This window comes from Notothenia rossii (genome assembly GCF_949606895.1).
Source record: "Notothenia rossii genome assembly, chromosome: 8".
NCBI classification, from domain to species: Eukaryota; Metazoa; Chordata; class Actinopteri; order Perciformes; family Nototheniidae; genus Notothenia; species Notothenia rossii.
This window is the reverse complement of record NC_136906.1, coordinates 55,303,494-55,327,140: the sequence shown is the minus strand read 5'-3', so window position 1 is coordinate 55,327,140 and position 23,647 is coordinate 55,303,494. Positions and strand designations below refer to the sequence as shown.

Below are 23,647 nucleotides of genomic sequence, written 5' to 3'. Positions count from 1 at the left end.
GAATCGAAACTGGATCGAACGCCGCCCCCCCCCCAACAATTAGAAGTTGCCAGTATTAAACACCAATTATTAACCAATTAAAATGAACCGATTAAACATCTCTCTGACACAGTTTAAACGCATTTCAAGTGGAAGAATTGTTCGTGTTTCCTCTTCGTGTCTCGGGAAGCTGGAAGCTGTATTATTTTGAAAAAATAAAAATAATAAAAAATATATTTTTTAATCATAACGGGTACTTTACACAACATTGAGTCAAACTTCTCCTTGTTTTATTTATGTTAAATTGTTGTTATCGGTTAATTTTCCATTTTATTTATTTTGGTTTAAGATATCATTATTTTTTATTTATTATTATCATGTTAGATGCAGGGGTGAAAGTGGTTTGAATTTCTTGCAGGTACTATAATGCTACCCCGACCTTCATTGGTTCATATTGTTCTCCTCCCGCCCCCAGCTTCATGCATTCCTGAACACAAACTTCACATTTTTAATGCCTTTATGGGGTAGAAATTAGAAACACTTGACAATATGTATAGTCAATTATTTATTTTCAATTGTGCATACAACTTGTGTCAAAACTTAACAGACCATTAGCAAGGCATGTTGAGGGAGGTAAACTACACACTTTTCCACATTTTCCGCAGAGGGCTGAAGTAGCTCTCCTCTTCTGTGTAGCGGCGAGCCATGCAGCTTGTTGAGTGGGCTGCTCTTCTTCCTTTGCCCAGCCAGGTCTTCACATAAGGCAGTGGATCCCACTGTCTGCATGGTGGTCCCACAGAGCTGATGAAGAGGAGATTTGCTGCATTTTTTGCTGTAAGTTTGCTCCTATACTCAGTTATGATTTTGTTCATTGTGCTGAACCCCCGTTCACAGTCAGCATTGCTTGGAGACAGTGTGTCCACTGCCATGAGCAACTTCTTCATTTTGTTGGGAATGTTTCTTCCTCCACTGGCCTTGTATTCTGTGAATCCAAGATGGGCCTCTTGTTGGTTCACATGTAGGACATCACACAAAGCCCTCACCTCATTATCTCCAAATCGAGGATTGTCATAGTCCCAGTTGTCAGGGTTGAGGACTGCCATTTGAATGATAAGGCTGTTATAAGCCTCTTTTCGGTTGGCTGCAACACTGGCCTGTGCTCTGTTTGCTGTGGTTGTGAAGAGTCTTTCTTTCATATTGTCTGCCACTGCTCGGATGAACTGAGCAGAGTCAATGATGGGAGACCTGCCAACTCTTAAATCCTCTCCCTTGAATTCCATCACTTCCTCTGCCTGACTGGCATCAACTGCATGTTGTCCTGGGTAGCGATTGAAACTTTCTATGCGTTTGACATACGTCGTCATGATGTCATGGGCCTTTGGGAGTGTGGTCTTCCTGTTCTGAAGAATTTCTGACAAGTTCTTAAGTTCAGTCAGAACATCTGCCATCAGTGCAAGACTTTTCAGGAAGTTGATGGAGCACAACTTAGAAAGCAGACCTTTGAATTTGGCCCTCTCTCTGCTGTCCCTTGTATCATCCTGATGCCTCACGGAAATGTTGTGCCACGGCTGGATAAGACCGCCAAACTGCAGAGACTGCCCTCCATGAAGAAGCTACCCAGCGAACACTGAACTTTTCCAATCCTCCTGAGGGCGATGTCCAGGTTGTGAGCACATTCACTCAGCTGCCGCATGTCTTTTGGTGACTGGCTATATAATGAATATAGGCTGTCCATGAATGCCTGGAAGTCCTTTGTTCCCCCTGTCACATCCAGTGCCTGGTCAACAGCAAGCTCCAGTCTGTGATTAAGGCAGTACCATAGTATGATCCCTGGGAAGTCATCCTGGAGCAACTTCCCAACACCTGACTTCACTCCCAGCATGACACTGGCCCCATCACTGCAAAATCCAATGAGGATTTCTCTCAGCAACTCAACAGTGAAGCCATTTTTAAGCAAGCATCCCATAATCTGTTCCTTGATATGAGCAGCAGACATACTATCCAGCTCAACCAGGTCCAATGGAAAGGCAATGGGCTCCATGTCTCCATCACCACTAGCCTTCAGGAACACAATTAGTGTTGATTTGTGCCCAACACTGGTTGACTCATCAGCCAATACTGTGATTTTGCTCTTGGTCTCTATTATCTTTTTTAGAAGTTCCATTTTCATCTGTGATGACACATGCTCAATTATGTCAACACAGACAGTTTTGCTATGCAAAACACGCCCTAAATCAGCAGAATTTGCATGCTGCAGGTCAATCAGACTCTCAAAGTCTGTGAAAGGCTTGTTGTTCTTGGCCACATAATAGGCTGTCATGAATACCTTGGCAGTAGACTCAAACACAGACTCCTGACTACTCACGTTCATTCTCAGAAGAATATCTTTATTTGCTGTCTGAAGAATCTTGACTGCTTCATTATGTGCTACAGAGTTCTTGTGCTCACGGATTTTTTTGCGCAGTGATGAAAGCTGGACATCCCTTGATTGATCAGCTGGGATTATCTTTCCATCAGCCCACTGAATAGCAATATTAACACCACGGGATGCCATGACACCCAGATCCTTCACATCATGGCATGGGGTACAGCCTAGCCTTCCATTGTGAGCATACATCCATTCATTTTTCTATTTGACTGTTCATATTGTTCTTCTTTCCATATAGAAGGGTATGCAGTAGGGCTAGCATCACCTGTGGTGGCTTCTGAGGGACCTGCTGCCACTTCTTCTGGCTGAGTCTCCTCTTCCTCCCTCTGGGCCTCAACTGTTATAAATTAGAATAAAAATGTATAACTAAATTCAGCAGAGCAGACAGTCAAAAGTGTACAAGTCTCTGTCTTTCTTTGAATTTTCAGAATATTGGTTACATAAATTAAAATACTAATAAAATAAAATATCTCAAAATGTATGCCACAATGTGCAGATTAAAATAGAAGATATCAAAGCAAAAATATTTAATGTTAAAACAGTATGCTGTGTACATGTTGTGTTCTGAGTAAGATAGCCATTGACTATATAGAGCAGGGGTGCCCAACCTTTTTTGAACCAAGACGGCGGCGATCGTTGACGGGGGGGGGGGTTATTAACTATAGTTATTTGACCACAATATTTGAGCACAATTACAGTTTATTTTATTTTCAACTATATTCTTCTTCTTCTTCTTCTTCTTCTTCTTCTTCTTCTTCTTCTTCTTCTTCTTCTTCTTCTTCTTCTTCTTCATATTACTACTACTATTATTATTATTGTTATTGTATATGTAATATTTTTCACTCCCTTCTCTTTTTCAAGTGTCGGTGCATAACATTCAACTGGGACCCTTATGCACCCCCGTAGAACCGGGCCCGGAGGTGGCCAAACTACGGCCCACGGGCCACATGCGGCCCGTTGATCTGTTTACAGTTTTTCTCAATCGCTAAACCCACTATTTAGAATCAAAATGCATTTCTTCAAAACAAGAACATAGCCATCTAAACAGAAACACACTTGCCATAACTCTGAATATCTTTTGCAAAATGCACTTACATGACCAAAACTGAAAATACTGGTCACAAAAAAGAATAAGTCGATCGAAACAGAACAAATTGTCCTCTAATGAGACAAATGTGTTTTCATAACTGAAACTCCGGTCACCATAATAACACATTCTACCATAACAATATACATTTCTTGCAAAGTGCTCTAAGGCACTCAAAACTAAAAATACCCCTTCCAAAACCAGATACCTTCTCCAAAAACAAACATTTTTCAGCTCATTAGAAGACTATTTGAACAGTCATTACTAAGTGGCACACTAAATACTGACTACAATCATCAATACACAAACCTCAAGCTATCGATATTGGAAACTGAACGGAAAACTGACAAGTTGGGAGAAACAAACTTACATATAGGAAAAACAGTGTGTTACTGTAACTATGTCATTGTTTTTATGTCTCATTTTCAGTAGAGCACCGTAACAGAAACAAAAGATGAATAGCAATACACTGGAAAAAAAATGATGTAAATCAGCAGTAAAGCAGAGAATGAGATCTATATAGCTTTACTGATCTGCTCTTTGCCGTCTGTCTGGCCACATAGCCTCATCTACGTCACAGCGTATTTCTTCCCTTGCAAGGCAGCATGGGAAATATCTCCTTGCGTGTCGACACCACCCTTGACAAACATCTTACTGAAGTGAGGGAGGTCTTTTATAGGATTCTCACTAATTAAAATTACTATAGGAAATTCATTGATGTCAGCTGTGAGCAATTCATTTACTTGGAAGTGAAGTACTCAATTCACCCCAATACAAAAAAAAACATTTCTCAATGTGCAAAAAGGAAAAGACCACAATTACTGACTGTAAAAATGTTGTATCAGCTATAGCTAATCCTCCCATTATGAACATCTCAAAGAGCTATGCAAGTCATATCAACACTATTATAGCTTTACCGGCACCATTTTAAAAAATATTTTAAGTACAGTCATGCAAATTCTATCATGTAAATGTTTTCAATGTAACATCATTACTGTAAGGTATACAGTACATTCCATGGAGTTACCTTTTTCAATGGGGTGATTGACTGATAACAAGTGTTCATATTTTGCACATCAAGTGTCAATTAGTGTAGCTATGGTCTAAGTTTATGAGGAAGTGTTATCCACTGTGAGAAGATTATTTTTGTTTTGTAGACATGAGTTACACAAAAGATTTTTGATCTTTGTGTAGAGAATTGTAACTTCAGTTAGAGAATTGTGTGATCTGTTTTGCAAAACACTGCTTAGCATCTGCATTTTGTGTGATATCAATGATAAATGGTATAGTGTTTTTGAGAAATGGTTTTCTGTTTCGATGGCTGTGCTGTTGGTTTGATGAAAGGAATTTTGATTCTAAATAGTGGGTTTAGCGATTGAGAAAAACTGTAATGCGGCCCGTCCAATATTGGTATAAATGAGCCAGGGTTCTCGCGCTGATCTTAAAAAGCCTTAAAGTCTAAAATCCAACGATCCAATTTTTATTTATGTTATCCCCCACTGTCCACACGCCGCGCGCGCCGCGCAAAGTCCCTTCCTCCCTGGTTGTCACAGCTGCGCGTGGACGTCGCGCCGCGCGCGGGAGAATGAGATTAAAACAACCCTCAGCCCGACATGAATCAAGACGGAACCAAACAATGCCCCCCGGCCTGGCTGTCACATTGATACATCATTGTGGCCCCTGAGCCAAAAAGTTTGGCCACCCCTTGTTGGAGATTTGGAGGATGTTTAAAACCAACCTCGTCTCCGCGTGTCGTTTGATAAGCTGGGTAAATTCGTAAAAAGGAAGGGATTAAGAAAACACCAGAATACAAGTTAAACAATAATCTTGCTTTAATGATACAAGGTAACAATACAAATACAAAGGAATCACGAAGCACTCTGCAGAGTACTCCGGGCTCAGGTTCTACCACGTGTGAGACAGGTCTCAGGAACGGCCGGTGAAAAACAAGAGCGCGAACCAAAGGAAAACACAGGCTTTCATACTAAAACACAGGAGGAGGTGTGTGCGTGCTTTCCCCCAGAGGTCATCTTATTGGGAGAGACCAACACATGGCCTGTCGTACCCAATCAGTGCGACACTGCAGAAGAAACCCGGAAACAAAAAGTCTCTTTCAGCTTGATGAAGACCAGATACCTTTTGGTGTCTGGTACGAACCTGCTCTCAACAACAAGTTTCCTTATCTTATTTCACATCTTGCAGCCAGCACACACACATCCCCTTTATGGCCCTTTGTCCCTGAGTCCATCTTCCCGCCTCAGGTTACCACACACAAGTTAAAAGTATGTTTTAAGATATAGTTGTTATAGTTGGCTAAATATACGTAATACATGTAAATCACTTTCATATCAATAATAACGAAGAACACATTACCTATGCTCTTAAGCAGTATTAGAGATGCTTTTCAAATAGTCAAACTTCACACAGGCCTAATATAGAGAACACACTCATTTGTCCTACAGCCCTTCCATTTGTTTGAGCTATTGTTCACATCTTTACTTCAAATAAAAGGTTTCACATTGTATATTTCCAGCTTCCTTTACACATACTGTTATTATTAATACAAAGTAATTAACCACACACATCTATTGAAAACAAGTAGATTTCCCTGATAATTGACATGCTGAAAATGCTCTCTCGTCCCTATCATAAAAGCTGCTTCCATTTCATAGAGTAATAAAACATGTTTAAGCTAATTTCTCCACAATGTTTGTAGCCATTTAGTACCCACACATGAAAGAATAAGAACAGAGGTATAGTTGAACAGTAATCATGTAGCACATATATTTACTGCAATGAAAACACACACACATTTGCCCTAAGCATGTGTAACGCACACTCTTCTTTTATGAGGGAAACATTCCAGAGTTTTGGAGCTATCCCCAAATTAGGATGTCCCCTGCTCCCATCCTTCTCTAAACACAAAGACTTCACCTCAATATATTGGGGAGGGAAAATATACTTTGTCCCTTCAAATTTAACACACATGAATATATATAAGGTGACATTAAAATGAATATACCAGATTTAACTTTCCTGCCATAACACGTTACTTTAATACTTCAAATAATTCAAATAATCCTTCACCCTGTTGTAGGACATTAACGATAAAACAGAATATTGTTGTTCTACTTTTAGACATCTCGCGATCGACTTGGGATCGACTGGTTGGGCACCCCATATAGAGATATATAGTTTGCTAGTTAGCTAACTTATTATATTCATCATGGCCAGGTTCATGTCCATTCTCTGGGTTAAATAAGCATCATCACCTGTGTCATCTGTGGGCGTTGTTTTTCTAATTTTAATCACATTCTGAGTTTCTTCATCTCTCTCCTTTCTCTTAAACATCTGAAGAATCGTCGTTTGCATCTTTGCTTTATTTACCACGTAGCCTAATTTTCTAGCTGTCATTCAGTAACTCCATTCTTTTCTCCTCCCGCTGTTCTGATAAAGTGGGAAAAAGCAAATATGTGACCCGCTCTATCGAAATCAGTCGGAAGTCGCAACGGCTCATTTCAAAATAAACGTGGACTTGCGTAAAAAAATAGTTTTTCGGGGTTCGCGTGTTTTGTTTGATTTTAAATAAACAAAGTCTTGGCTTTCAGAATATGAAACTTGTTTCGGCAAATTCAGATGATAAATACAACTTAGAAGCTTGTAACGGCATAATTACAAGCGGAGAACGGAGTAACTTGAGGTCACAGCAGGCATAACAACAGCCGGTGTTTCTCGTTAGTGTTTTCCCCGGGAAACAAACACAATATGCAAAAATACACAAACACACACACACGTAAACACACATACACACTCGCGAGCTTCCCCCAGACCAGTAATCCAAACCAAAAAATCTTCCCTTCGTAGTATAAATTCCACGGGTGGAGCTGTCAATTCTTCCTGGTCCTCCGGACCGCCTGGAAATCTCTTACCGGTACTAAGGACCGGGTACGACCGGCACACTTTCAACACTGGTTAGATGTTTAAACTTTTCTGCATTTTATAAGGCAATATATACTTTTTTGTTTTTGCCCGTCGGCTATTTAGGTTATTAAAGAGTTATCGTGTCAAAATATAGGAAATGTATTAATATTTTATTGTATAATCGGTACAGGAAATTACATCATTCAGAGCACCACCTATTGGCCAAAGACGCTGCCACCGGCATTGCGATCCATCCTCTGACAAAGTAAGTTGGGTCACTAAAGTCTGATACATGTTTTGCTTAGATTTAATAATTGGGGCTTTCTTTTAAGCCTTTACTCGCATGGTTCATCATACATACTGAACTGTTCTAAGTCTGAGAAATGCTTTCGCCATAATCAGCAAAGCAACATTAATGTGAAATTATTCTTGCGGGCGGCTAGCTAGCTAGCTCACGTTCAACATAAGCTTAAACTAGTTTAGCTACATTTATATCAGCTCATAAGTGGTGTGTGAAAAATATTTGTCTTAATTACGGCTACATACGTCGGTGTTAAAGGGTGAGTTATACGTTATCTTAATCGCTTTTGTTTTACACATGACAGTACTAAAGATGGCCGACATTTTAATATATGTTTGAGGGGGAGGGGCATAGTCCACGTCCATGTGCTTGTTACGCGTATGAAACAGGAAACACGTAAATGAACTCAGTCTGTCTAAAGTAATTAAACCGTCACAATGTTCATTTAAAAAAGCTAGTTTCACTACATAATTCACTTTTTCTGTTCTCTCCTGCAGCTCCTGTACCCACACCACAAACCCATACACTGATCTACACCATCATAAAACCAACGGCACTTTTAAGAGCCAAACTCAACCTATCTCCCTATCTCCCTATCTCCCTATCTAGCTCTCTTATATCTATCATCTATTTCTTTATTCACCCTTCTATCTATGCTGTGTACTTCTCTACTTTCCTGTGTTTGTCAGTCTGTCTGTTTGTTTGTAATCCCGTGTTAATCATGCCAGGTGGGTCTACAAAAAAGACATGTCCCTTCTGTCAGAACATTTTATTTTGTGCACAGAAGATCTATGGACATTGCCTTAAGGAGCAGCCAAAAAAGCCGCGCCTTGAGAAGAAGCTCAAGAGGTTTGATGAGAAGCGAGGGGGTTGGGTGTCAGGGCGGAAGAAGAACCACAACATTGCTTCCATCAAGGATGAAGCCATTGTCTTGGTATGTACACTTTTTACTGTATGTTAAGGCCCGGACACACCAAGCTGACACCAAAGAACTGACACACCCTGACTGTTTGCCAATATATTGGGCCAGGATCAAGTTTAATGTTGTTTTTATATACATTTATTTCTTAATGATGTTTGTGTCTTATTAACCAATATACACTTTGATATCAACTTCAAATATAGATATTATTGCAAAGGTATTATTTAATATTCTCTTTTCTTTCAATTTTAAAACTACTCTTATCTTACAGTAACTTTCACAGCCAAGGGACACTATTTTAATTTAACTACACATTTAAATAAACAGAGCACTTCCATGTTGTGTTCCATTCTTGCTTATGTACACACTTTTAGACTTTAAAGGTAGGGTATGTAAGTTTGACAAACCGGCTCGAGATCGCTAGAATTTGAAAATACACAACCGGAGAAAATCTGCCACTTCCTTATAGAGCCCCTCTTCCAACACACACGAACGCGCACATGACCAATGAGGGCACGAGATAAGTTTGTGCACAGATGGAAGGCTGACAGGCAGGTAGGCCATCCAGTTACTTTAGCCGGGCCGGCTCAGATGATTGGTCGTGCTTTTTACAGTATTACGGCTTCCACAGATGACATTTTTTTATGGATTTTTTGTCAAAGCACTTAAGATATTCATTGCTGTCGGGATGTTAAGATAAGAGCATTCCATGGAATATAACAAAAAGTGTATCTCGAGCCGGTTTTTCAAACTTACCTACCCCACCTTTAATAAGACTACATAATTGTATGTTACTACTCTATATTACTCTTACGACTGCAGCCACAACATACGGGAACGTTATACTTCGTAGCACGCAATTTCAATTTCAACAGTGTCAAGATATGCTTGGATTGTGTTACATTTTTAATCATGCAATAGTCATTGTAAGTGTTAACTGTTAATTGTTGAGTGGTCACACATTTGTATCTTATTGTACTTTCACTTTAAGATTATCAGGGTTTGAACTGGGACTCAGGATACTGATTTATTTGTATTTTGTGTTTGTCTATAAAATATGTTCTGCTTCTACTGTGTAACCCTTCCTGTTAAATACATGATTCTGCAAAAGCTTAACTCAGCATCTAGGTTTATGAATGGCATACAACTAGATGCTGTCATCAGTAATGTTATAGTTGTAGTTATATAGTTGTTGTTGATGTTTCCTTTCCATTTCTTTAAACAGTAAATATATTATTTTGTCATTACAGCTTGAGAAACTCCATGCCATTGGCTTTAAACCAGTGCTGCTTCTTGGCAAGGAGACCAGGAAGAAGGACGTCAAATGTGAAATCCTAACCCCTCGCTGCACACTGACCGCCTATGCCCAGGATTACCTTGACAAGATAGGCACTTTTTATGATTACCTTTGTGAAGGTGAGATGCTTGCACTATATCTTCACAGTTCACAGTATTGTGTACACAAAATGTTTGTATCAATGGAGAGCTTAACATTTCCTTATAACCAACACAGTTATATGGAATGAGTTTGGATCAACTCATTTAATAAAGTCAGTTAAGTTAACAACAACTTACAGCGACTGTTTTCAATCCATCCAAATCTTGTGGGACAACAACTTGATCCAGTATTTATCCTTTGATACAGCCAGAAAGCAGTCATTCGGGCCATTTATTTGGGTTTGGCAAACTATATTTTTGTGAGACAACTAACACACACCCTTTCTACCTGTTAACTGTCACTATTTTTAGCTGCAAAGTATTACAAAAGTTGAAAGTAATTGCAAAATATTTAGGGATATGGACAATGTTTGACTGTTTATTATTTTAGCAAACTACATACAATAAATACATTTTTAAACACTGAGTATGTAGCCTAATGAGACATGGCTTACTCTGCAGAGGGGACTTGTGGACCTTTAACTGTTATTTATCAGGAAATAGTTAGGCAAGTTTACGTGAATTTGAAAAACCATTTTGGGGTATTGTGCTACCACTTGCGCATTCATTGTATACAAATTGAAAGTTGTAAAGTTGTTAATGTCAAGATAGTTAGGTTTGATGACTGAAATGTATGTTTAGGCTTGAGCCATCCCTTAAGCAATTTCCTTTTAGCAAACCGTTACTAAACGGTTTCCTTTATCAACGCCCAAAAGGGAGAAATATTTTGAGGTTAATGGTAAGAGCACAATACATGAAGACGATCCCAGTTGACCACATATTCAGTTTGACAGTTCTGTATTAAGGTCATGTTTCTCGGGTTGTAAACAAAAGCAGTTATCCAGTGCATCCAGAGGTCCCTTTACATTACATTTATGTTTTTATCCAAAGCGACTTGCTACTTATTTGATTGCACTTATGCAAAACACGTTTGTGTCAGTCTCATAAGTTCTGAACAAAATGTGTGGATGTAAATAATGTAAGGGAACATACATGCACACGTCTATATGTTGTCTACCGACAAATTGACATGTCACATCATATGGAATGTAGACACAAATCGGAAGACTAATATCGCAAAAACAAAACCATAAATGTTTGACTGGATAAATACCACTATTTCTCTGCTATTAACTTTGACTGCACACAGTCCTATGACATGACGAGTATATGTTTGACCCTGTCTGGAAACATACCTTAAGCACGCTGTATTTCTTATTTCTAGATATATGAGTTAACCTCTTTATCTTAAGCAAGTCAAGACCAACATTTGTTTAACTTGCACAGGTTGGACACAGGACTCCACTGGCCAGGGGGTTGCGGAAGATCCTGAGGAAGAGACAGTCACGCTGAACCTCACACCCTGTGACCCATCTGAACCAGAAAACAACTGGCAGGAGGCAGGGACCACAGAGAGCCAGGTGCCAGAGACAAGCACCGTGCAGGTGGAGGTGCTGAAGACCCCCACCGTGAAGCAGTGCACCATCATAGAGGTGGGGCAGGAGGAGCAGCCCCAGCAGGATGATGTGAGACAGGCTACCACCACGGAGGGGCCAGGTAATAAAATAGATAGATAGAATCGGAGGGATGAAACCCTCTTTAATGGTCACACATGCAGAGCACACAGCACACACAGTGACATTTGTTCTCTGAGATTTGCAGCCTTTATATTTATAAAAGTCAAGAGTGTTTTCCGATATTTTCCTAAAAAATTATTGTAGGTAACTTGTTGACAAGTCATGCTTCTACAATATCTCAAAACACCTAATTGCACTTCTTGCATTTTTGGGAATAATGATTGTTCCAATAGGTAAATAATAATAACAACAATAGCTTAATCTAAATAACAATTTCACCTACAACTTCATAAATATGAAAGGAAAATGGGATACTTGGGTATGTGTATATCCTTAGGTACTCGGATATAAATAAATATTAAACGTTTAGAAAAATACAGTCTTTCATTCCTGAACAGACATGTGGTTACTATATGGTTATACCTTTTTCACACAAAAATGCAAAGCAACAGCAGGCTTACTTTACATTTGATAAATCAAAAAAATAAAACTCCTATGTGATTTGGTTTACACACAGAAAGGGTGTTACATTGTAGCGTTGGGCAGTAGGTCGATTACATCAAAATGATTTGGCTCATGTCCATATATTGTACGAGAGGTTGATATCATTAATATTGTGGTCTACCTAAAGCAATCCCTGACCATAGGGGTAAACTTCGAAGCAACTCATGCAACAACGTCATGCAGCATATTTAAACTTTATACTCAAGAACTGCATTTAGATACGACACTGTCCCATAATGAACATACGGGGAATAAACTTAGGTTTTTGAATCAAAGTTAAATTCATTTAACGTTACAGCACAACATGTTAATATTTATCAAACTATTCCTTACACATAAAGTATGGAGTCAATTATATAGGCAAGACAACAAAACACCTAGACTTCATAGATCAACCTCAATTAAATCGCAATAACAAAAAAATATCTGTACCTAACACCTATTGCATCATGTGATGCTGCATTTGTGGGATGTATTTTAAAACTTGAGTTTAAGCTTAACTTGGTATACTGTATGTACATAGTAATATTTCTTCTTCAACCCACAGCTGTCAGGACAGGGTCCGTGAGGGACACAGTACTTGGTCCTAGACGCAAAAAGAAAAAGTCAGGTATATTAACAGTATTAAGTATTTTGACTGATTATAAACATTTGCATGAGTCGAATTGATTGGTATTCTAATAAATCTATCGACATGTACTTGAGCAAAGTGCATGTAAACGCAGTGATTGATGCTTCTTCAGTGAGTTAACAATGCTACATTGTGACTAATTACTATACTATAACTGATACATTATCCAAAAATCCAAAGGGCTTTAATTTTCTAATTAGACTAAAATACATACAGTCATAGTTGATAAGGTGGTGATGAGAATGCTAGGCAGAAGTGCAGTATTTTCTTTGGTCATCTCAGGCTCAGCAGTGGTATGGCCATTCAAACAAGCATCCCATGTTAGGACTGAGAGCAGCTTGGTTCCATTTCAATGATGTATATACAGTAACTTTTGACCAGTGATAACAGTGTGGTCACTTTTCATCGTGCAAGTCTGGTTGCTACTTAAGTGTTCATAGTTGTATTTATTTTATTTCTAATATGACTAATACTGTATGTGGAACCTACTTTGATGTTCACAGATTGCTCCTACCACACTCGCCTAGAAACTTTCCCCATCAGGAGTGTAATAAAAGAAAGAATGAGAAAGGTTAGACGGGAATAAAAGTAATGCATAGGGTGTGCTTTATGATTTACAAACTTCCAACACAATTGTTTGCTAAATAGCTAATATGCGTTTGGTCTTTCCGAAATTAGAGATTTGTTTTCTTCTCTTGATAGGGAAAAGCAGAAATGTTGGTGCAGTGGGAGCCCTGTCCAGTATGGTATATATCTTCCAGTTACTTGGCTTCATGTCATCTGATGTAGTCCCATGTTGGAGAACAAACACATGATATTTAACAAATGCAAAACATCCAAATCTACCACGAGTCCTCTTATATATTTCACTGCTGTTATTCTGAAGCAGCTGAAGTAGTGTAGGAACAAATGATTGTTTAACTTCATTGTTGTTAATGTATGTGTTTTTGTTTGTTTTTATTGTTTGTTAGAACATTTGTTTTCCTTTCTATGTTCACTTTTTCTAAATGGTAAATGAAACATTTACTTATATAAATTGAGTTATAAGATGTTTGCTTCACACATGGTTTATGCTTTTCGGAAAGACGAAACCAGTAACTGTAACTAACATTATTCCATTCTGTTTTCAGTGGCAAGGAGTGGGCTCATTCCTGGCAGCCGAAGAATTCTCCGGGATAATGCATAAAAATAAAATCTGTTATTTGAACACCAGTTTTGTTTTTGCACGTTTGTTCTCTTGTTTATATGCTCCATTTGAATCATATTTAATATGTTTCTATTAGAAATAAGATGAAAACCTCCACCAAAATGCATTTGACTTTTTAGGAAATTACAGTTGAAATACTACATGATTTCATTGTCAGTGATAGGAACACCATAACCTATTTTAAGCATATTCATGTGTGAAATCTGGTACTTTGCCATCCACTGCCTTATCTAATTTGTTTAACTTCCGAAGTATAACGCTTTGGAGGTAGGCTTGCATATAAAGCGTCTTTGGGTTTCAGAAAAGCGCTCTAAAAATAAAATGTATTATTATTATATCATTTAATTATAGGCCTAATTAAAATGATCCTGATCTGGATCACTTGTTTTGTTACTACATTTGAAAGCTTTTGGGGACAAATGCTTGAGATATTAAAATGGTAGTGATTACTTTGAATTTTCTTTTTCACTTATTGAAAACCACAACTCGAGTATCAGGATGGTCTTTATCTGGAAAGTTATCCACATCTCATCACCACGTTGTCACGGCGACCCTTTGTCACGTCACAGATACGGTACCCGAACTCAGATCGCCACCCAAACGATACTGCCGTTGCTAAGGAGGCAAAAGTGCAAATTTGTATTTTATATTTTTTTAAACACAGGGTTTGGTTTCGGATCGCGCCCGATTGACGGATTTCTGAAAGGGAATGGAGCCTATACGGCCGTCAACGCAAGACAAGTCGAACGAGTCCACGCACACACGCCGGAAGAACTACAAATATGTCAGCTCTGTGTACTTCGTAACGATTGTTGGGCGCGTATCTAATGGGAATTGTAGTTTGTAGCACTGCTCTCATATCCTTTCAATGAGTTAACTTTCTATTCTTCTGTGTTTTTGTATGTTTTGAGCTGAGGTGACAACTCAACATACAATGTTGATGAAATGAATGAAATTTGGTGATGATTCATGGTTTTTGTGTTAATGTAATAGCAGTTAAAACAGGACCGGTCAAATTTGACCGCGAACACCAAAGTAAGGGGGGAAACGAATACAATAGGAGGGTTTTAATGTAACCATTGCTTATGACATTGATGATATTTTAAATCAAAAAACATATTCCCTAAAATGTGGAAGCTCTGGATGCCATACAAATGAATAGTTGATATTTTTTTAGGGCCACAACTTTGGCACTAGAGCACCTAGTGTTATCAAACGCATTTCAATGGTGAAACTATCCAAACATATTGCATATCACAACATTTTCCACTACGATGAAAGGCGTGTAAGCCAACAAACCTTATTCTGGTTCCATCATGGGTAACCCCACCCATCCTCTCCACCTGCAGCTGGACAGACAGGAGCTCCTTCTCCAACAGACTGCTGCAGCTCCGCTGTCACAGGAACCGATACAGGAAAACATTCCTGCCCACTGCAATAACTCTGTACACAACACGTTCTCACTCCCAACCGGTCACATGTTGACGGACGGTCAACTCCTCGCAGTATCAATACTAATTCGGCTGACTTTTATATTTGATCCAATCGGTATATTTAAGCAATAGCTCACGACAGGCCGTGGTATATGCTCATTATATCACAGCTAAGGGGCGTGGTTCGGCCCGACGCGAAGCCCGTTGGGCCTGCAGTTTGCTTTTCAGCCCAACGGTATACTGTTTTTCTTAGACGCGGAGGGATACTGACTTGTTGTGCAAAGTAACTTACAATTCTACCCGTGGTATACGCTCAGTATATCACGGCTAAGAACCAATCAGATTGCTTGATTTGACTTGTCCGTTTTATAATGGTATATTTACACCATAACGATGCACAGCTGATAGAAAAGGACACCTAGTGGTTAAAGCACGTTATTGACATTTATTATTTTTATTATTAGATATTAATAGGAGACACAGACAGACAAACTAATAAGGCTTTATTTAAACATTAAAGAATACTTTAGGTTAAGGTCTTATTTTGAATAAGAAAAAAGCTTTGGGGTTTGTGATATTAATGTCACCTTATTAGACCCTCCAGAAAAACGCGATTCTGCGATCGCAGAATTTACCGCATAATCAGCAAAAATGGCGCATATTTTTAAAAGGCTGCATATTTATCAAAAGGCCGCATAATCCCCGCATTTTTCCACACAAAGTTGAGGGGGAAAAAAATGGACTCGTCTTGACGTGACGTCATCAGCTCGCGCATCACAGAATGTAAACAACATTGTATAGAGTGAACGTGTGGAGCTCACACGATAGAGAAAACACCAAGACTAACATTTCTACTAAAGACCAGGCAAAAAGTGGGGGGAAACTATTCTGCACCCCGTGCAACTGTGTGTTGGAGTATAAGAGAAAATCGACGGGGACGACCCAATTTGATTCATTCAAACATTCGAAAATGCTTTCTGCTGCTGCGGACAAGAAAGCCAAACAACTTACGTTCAGCGAGGCATCAACCTCCAAAACCCTTTCCAGGGCTACAAGAAACGAAGTGAGTAGCCTACAAGATTGAAGCTGGTCAGATAACGAACGAGTAAATGAAAACGGAATGAGGCGGAGAAGTGTGTGTGTGTGCGTGTGTGTGTGTGTGACATTAAAAAAAAACAATTGCTTTTACAATAAATAAACATTGAATGTGTTTAATTGAATAGTAAAGGGGTTTAACGTTAGTGGCAGGTTGTGTGTGAGAGAGAATAAATAAGACAGCCCAATATATTAAAAAAATGTTATTCTTTTTCCCCGCATATTTAGTAGGGATGTAACGATACCAAAAACTCACGGTACGATAATATTGCGATAACAAGTCCACGGTACGGTATTTATCGCAATACTGAATAATAAAGGGGGGGGGGGGGAAATCATAATTCTTTTTTTCGATAAAACATTTTTTTACTCGGAAAATGTTTCTTTATTACATAATAAATCTGATTTTTACAGCATTTTTGTAGGATAGCAGTATTTTAAAGTGTCAAAAACAAAGTGACAGTAACAGAATGGAACAAGAAAACCAGTGTTTTTGTACCTACTAGTACTACCAAACAAAGTAAGCATTTTCTTTATGCCACTGCATCTCACAAATAAACAAGGACATTTAATAATCAGACCCTGCAATAAAATAAATCAAGTTTCACTTTAGTTTTTCAAGTAACTCAACTCAAACTCACTAGTCACTCACTCAACATCATCAGACAGGTTTTTAGGAATATGAGAATGTCCACATTTCCAGGTATTTATAAGCTGGGATGTTTGGGCATTTACAATATCCCCTGCTCTGGAAAAAAGTCTCTCGCTTGGTACTGATGTTGCTAAAAAATATTTTTTTTTTAAATTTGAAAGCAGTCTGTCATTTTGACAGACTAGAACAAACTCGGAACAGCGCCAACGTTTCCCCGCAGCGAGGCTCTGGTGTTATGCCGTGTTATGCATGCTCTCCAAAAGGAAATTATATAGTTTCCAAACCGTACTCTGCCGTACAGATCAATACATGTCTGGGAGGTTTTGCTTTACGCTGTGCGCGTCCCGCGAGGTGCATGCACACACGGCATACCACCGCCCACCCCCCCCCCCCCCCCCCCCCCCCCCCGTTGACAGTTCACGAGCATGTTCTATCGTGAACTGTTCAGACCCGACGGGTAATAAGGGATTATGACGGATATTTTACGATCCTGTCTGTCGAAATGACGGACAGCGAAAAAGTCAACGCCAGGCTTATATGGTTGGTACTTGTCAATGTCTCTAGGTGTGTAAATGTAGCCCTGTAAATACGATGTCCTTTTGTGTTATCTGTTTTTTTTTTAAAATCGCGGTAGATTTTGTCGGTCTCACGACGGTATTGGGAAGTTTATTTACCGCGATACCGCGATATTCGGTATATCGTTACATCCCTAATATTTAGCATATTTAGAACTTTCCGCATAATTTCGCAACTTCCCGCAATTTCACCGCATAAAATCACATAGAAACCCTGCATGTTTAATCGCATAATCAAGGATTTTAGCCCGCATAATCAAGGATTTTTGCCCGCGTTTTCCTGGAGGGTCTACCTTATATATATTCATGTGTGTTACATTTGAAGGGACAAATTACATTTTTCCTCCCCAATATAGAGAGGTGAAGTCTTTGTGTTTAGAGTGGGATGTGAGCAGGGGAAATCCTTATTTGGGCATAGCTCCAAATCTCTGGAATGTTTCCATCGTAAAAAAGAGGGTGCATTACACATGCTTAGGGCAGATGTGTGTGTGTTTTCATTGCAGTAAATATATGTGCTGCGTGATTACTGTTCAACTATACCTCTGTTTTTATTCTTTCATGTGTGGGTACTAAATGGCTACAAACATTGTGGAGAAATGAGCTTAAACATGTTTTATTACTCTATATGAAATGGAAGCAGCTTTTATGACAGGGACGAGAGAGCTGGGGGAGGGGACATTCTTCTTAAGATTTTCAGCATGTCAATTATCAGGGAAATCTACTTGTTTTAAATAGATGTGTGTGGTTAATTACTTTGTATTAATAATAACAGTATGTGTAAAGGAAGCTGGAAATATGCAATGTGAAACCTTTTATTTGAAGTAAAGATGTGAACAACAGCTCAAATGGCTGGAAAGGCTGCAGGACAAATGAGTGTGTTCTCTATATTGGGCCTGTGTGAAGTTTGACTATTTGAAAAGCATCTCTAATACTGCTTAAGAGCATAGGTAATGTGTTCGTCGTTATTATTGATATGAAGGTCATTTACATGTATTACGTATATTTAGCCAACTATAACAACTATATCTTAAAACATACTTTTAACTTGTGTGTGGTAGCCTGAGGCGGGAAGATGGACTCAGGGACAAAGAGCCATAAAGGGGATGTGTGTGTGCTGGCTACAAGATGTGAAATAAGATAAGGAAACTTGTTATTTAGAGCAGGTTCGTTCCAGACACCAAAAGGTATCTGGTTTTCGTCAAACTGAAAGAGACTTTTTGTTTCCGGGTTTCTTCTGCTGCGTCACGCTGATTGGGTACGACAGGCCATGTGTTGGTCTCTCCCAATGAGATGACCTCTGGGGGAAGCATCCACACACCTCCTCCTGTGTTTTTAGTATGAAAGCCTGTGTTTTCGTTTGGTTCGCTCCTCTTCTTTTCTTCATACGGCCAAGGGGTAAGACCTCTCCCAGGAGAGGACCAGAGCAGGGGCACCCGAAAACATCTTATTTTTGATGTATTGTATGTTCCACCATTAAAGCAGATTATTGTTTAACCCTTATCCTGGTGCTCTGACTTTTCCTTCTTGTAAAACAAACTCATAGAGGAACGCGCGAAGCAGAGGTTCTGCCTCAACAGGGTATAAATATTAAGTCTGACAAAGTACTAATATATTGCTTTCCTGCAATGTTAACTACTGTATATTTAAGCACTTATTTTAACTGATATTATTGTATTTTACTCTTATATAAGATGTATGTAGATAGTATAAGAAATGTGCAGAATATGACAGTTTAATGGTGGAGGTGTACACACATATTGATAGATGTCTTGTAATGCACTGTTGAGGAACCTGCGAACCAAGTTGTTCATCTCCGACCTTTTCAGGTATTGAACATTCAATAAATAAAGAACACAGAATTATTAAATATAAAACACAGTATTTTTGTGATTATACTCAATGATTTACAAATAAACACCACTGCATATTTACAACTGTTACACATGCTGATGTAACGCAAATGTTTCCAACTTGGGATCAATAAAGTATATTTTATCTTAAGATGATCGATGGCTACTGCCATATTTGCAAAATTTGCCTCTGAACCTTGACAAGTGCATGTTTCAGGCTTATCAATTAACAACAGGAGGGGTCACAGACATAAGGCGAGCTGTTAAATAAAGCTCTTCTGACCTTAGCTGGCATGTGGGTATATATACCCACATGTCAGCTAAGCTCAGAAGAGCTTTATTATTTATATTATATTATATATATATATTATTTATATTATATTTAGGGCCGGGACTTTAACGCGTTAATTAAGATGAATTAATTACACAAAAATTAACGCGTTAAAAAAATTAACGCATTTTAATCGCACTTATTTTTGCACCGCGGAACGTTTCTCACTGGATGAGTTTCAGGGGTACCGATTATACTGGAGCACCAACTAACGTTCATGACTTCAAACAACAACAAACCACAGTGAACAATAGTCAAACATGAACGAACAAGCTGATGAGACCGCTTTGGTTGGCCCCGTGGATGGGACATTTTGTTTTAAAAAACGGACGGATGGAAGCATCGATAAGAGCACGGTTGTTTGCAAATTATGAAAAAAGGAATTTGCATATCACCGCAGCACATCAAGCCTCAAGTATCACCTCAATGCAAAACCTATAGCAGCTAGCGTGGAAGCTAGCGTGGACGTTAGCCCGAGTCGGAGTACAAGGACCCACACCCAATTTGCGTTGATCAAACAGTGGCCTATGCAACAGAGAGATTTTATTTTTCATCAGGATATTGGAAGAATAGGAGGGATTGAGGTCAATCACTGGCACTTTTTTATTTTATTTTAAATGGTACACTTTATGTTGAACTATTTATTACGTTGGTGGTGCAACTGGCACTTTATGTTGAACTGTTTATTGTTTTGGCCAAGGTTATTGAGAGAGTTGGACTGAAATGTATTAGATTTTTTAAATCAACTGTTGGTAAATCAACAAAGTCTGTTATGGCCTCTGAAGCAACAGAGAGATGTTTTCTAATAGTCAGGGTTTCCAATGTTCTGAATGTACTTGAAAGTATTGTGTTTTACTTAAAAAACAAAGTGTTATAGTTTACAGAAGGTCTACCTACCTATAAGCTACCTGAATCTCTGAAATGTAGCCTACTATATTCCTAAATATGCTATTGCTACACTTTATTGCAAAAATCGCACTTTGCTGTTGGTCTTGGTTAAGTGCCACCTTGAAAAAAATAAACAATGTTTTGTTGCTTAAGCTTATGTATTCAGTCATTATTCAATGGTATACTAAAATCCATGTGAAAAAAATTGCTTCTCACTGTTCTCAGGTCAAATATTTATATGTGATTAAAAATGCGATTAATTGCGATTAATTAATTACAAAGCCTGTAATTAATTAGATAATTTTTTTTAATCGAGTCCCGGCCCTAATTATATTATATATATTATATTTATATTTATTATTTTATTAATATATATATAATATATATATATTAATGCTGCCCATTAATGCTGCCCATTATGGGCACAAGCAATTTTCCCCCATTTATTAATTATATGTTTTAAATGTGAGTGTTTCCTATCCCCTAAACCTCCAGGGATGTACACAGTTTAATACTGGCAACTTCTTATTATGAGAAATATGAAAACGTCTTTTAAAACTACAATTCCCAGCAGAGACGTGCCATAGAACATGTTGCAAAACACACAATACTGTGTAGTTACTACACAGTTACTACATTTGTAGTTCTGGGGACGGGGTGGGGGAGGGGGTGGACCCGTTCAAATCAAGTTTTGGACAATCTGACGTGGTTCCATCCCATTTCAAAGTGCTGTTCGACGCTCGGCGTAACCCTCGGCGCACACTCAAACATCCAATCAGAGCTTGAGGACTATCACAGGGTTTGTCCATGGATGGGTTTGTCAAGCGAAGCGGAGAGAATACTTACTTCCGGGTGTAAAATTCTCTAAAGCAGGGGTGGGGAACCTTTTCCCTCTCATGGGCCATTTCAATTTTTTCAACATCCTCCGAGGGCCGTACAAATTATTGACCTTTGCTTAAAAAAACTAAAATCACGGCACATTAATTTGGCCTTTCTTTCATGCTGTGCAAAGAAAAAGCAACCTCTGAATCCAGATATCTTACCATGACTCGCGCATTCATGCACGTGCACGGTTGTGACATGACCACCAAAACAGAAAGATATGGACACAAGATGTGAGCAAATGTATTTAGTTTCCTATCTATGTGGACATGATTTAGGTGGGGGAGGACCTAACCTCCTCTACGGGGGTCCGGGGGGCATGCTCCCCCGGGAAGATTTTTTTTTAAATGTTAAAGTTAAAAGCATCAATCTGGTGCACTTTGAGAGCAACATTAGGAGATCTATGGATACATCTCTCAACACCCATATGAAACAGAACTGTAAGCAGATTAATTTTTCTTTATGGATATTTTACAAATCACTCCCCTTTCAAACTGTATTCTTGTTTATTAATAACAACTTTATTTTACTGTCATATAGTTTTTTTTTTTATACCAGTTTACTTTATTATCTTATTTTTGTTATAATAACTATAATGATCATATAAAGGTGTGCCTTTACCTCAGTGCTTGTAGAAAAAGCTTCTTATATTCGTTAGCATAGCTAGCTAACCAGATGCTAATAACAACTAAGTTATGATCAGTATGACAGATGAACAGATCGCCACTGGGCTTTCAACTAAAGACACAGCCACGCAACAACTGCGGCATGTGTACGGCTCCTTATGGGTAGGCTACTGCCATTTTTGGAAGTGCCGGAGCGGTGTTCTGATGCTCTCCGTCAGCACTACACCTCTGTCAGACGAGACATAATTACCACGTGATGACACGTTAGGCCCGTGTTGTGTTCAAAGACCCTGACCTTGGCCAGGAAAAACAGGCACTCCCTTGTTTCATTTTTTTGCAGTCTAGATTTCTTTCATTTTTTTCTTTTTTGCGTGTGTTTATAAATCACCTCGAGGGCCGTGCCAAATGGTCTCGCGGGCCGTATACGGCCCGGGGGCCGGAGGTTCCCCACCCCTGCTCTAAAGCAAATGAGCGGCTCCGACGTCCTGACGGACTCCAACTTGTGTTTATTAATCAAACAAATAAATACACACAAGGATACTTATGTGTTGTTGAGTAAATAACGGTGTGTGGTTTAGAAAAGAATACAAATTTAGAAGGAAAAAACGATGAAACAATACAGATTTCAGTATTCTGAGCCCCTACTCTCCCCATAACTGACGGCAACAAAAGTCCTACATTATTCAATTCAAATAAAGAAGTAAAAACAATAAGTGTGGCTTGATATTGAGTAAGAAAAAGGTTGATAAACGCTGTGAGAATGGATCTGCGGAGAGCATTTCGCCGCGATCCCAACGTGTCTATTACCAACGTTCAGGGAGCTCTATGCAAGTCGGTGACGGGGAGGGGCCCTGACCGTCCGTCAACATGTGACGGGTTGGGAGTGAGAACGTGTGGCTGTACAACAAATCACCTCTGGCTGGAAGAGAACTCTCTGCTCCATAGTTTCTCTCTTCACTGTACATTTGACATATTCAGTGTAATATTTAATATTCCATCTGTCACATAGTTATGTAAATATAATACCTTGCACATCTTGTTATTGCTCATTTGTAAATTCAACATGTATATTTTCTTCTTTATTTCTTGTCTTTTTATTTGTATTGTATAATGCCATGTGTTTTAATGCTGCTGCAACGCAAAGATTTCCCAAATTGGGATCAATAAAGTTCTATCTTAAACCAACAACCAGTGTTCCGGATGAGGATCATCTCTTTACAAAAATATTCAAGTGCTAACCCATATTGTTACTTCTAAATGAATTTATTTCCAAACGCATTATAATGCAGTGTGATGTAAACAACAAAAAGTACCACAGACG

General features: G+C 38.8%; 1 protein-coding gene across 1 annotated transcript; it reads left to right on the top strand.

Moving 5' to 3' along the window:
• Positions 1–1,749: 1,749 nt before the first annotated feature.
• LOC307015798 (uncharacterized protein) lies at positions 1,750–13,999 on the top strand. The gene is made up of 9 exons (XM_079644633.1): positions 1,750–2,584; positions 7,359–7,680; positions 8,214–8,650; positions 9,889–10,054; positions 11,363–11,632; positions 12,704–12,766; positions 13,291–13,358; positions 13,490–13,533; positions 13,918–13,999. Exons 3-9 carry the CDS (start codon positions 8,438–8,440, stop codon positions 13,964–13,966), a joined length of 873 nt encoding a protein of 290 aa, XP_079500759.1. The 5' UTR covers positions 1,750–2,584; positions 7,359–7,680; positions 8,214–8,437; the 3' UTR covers positions 13,967–13,999.
• Positions 14,000–23,647: the final 9,648 nt, after the last annotated feature.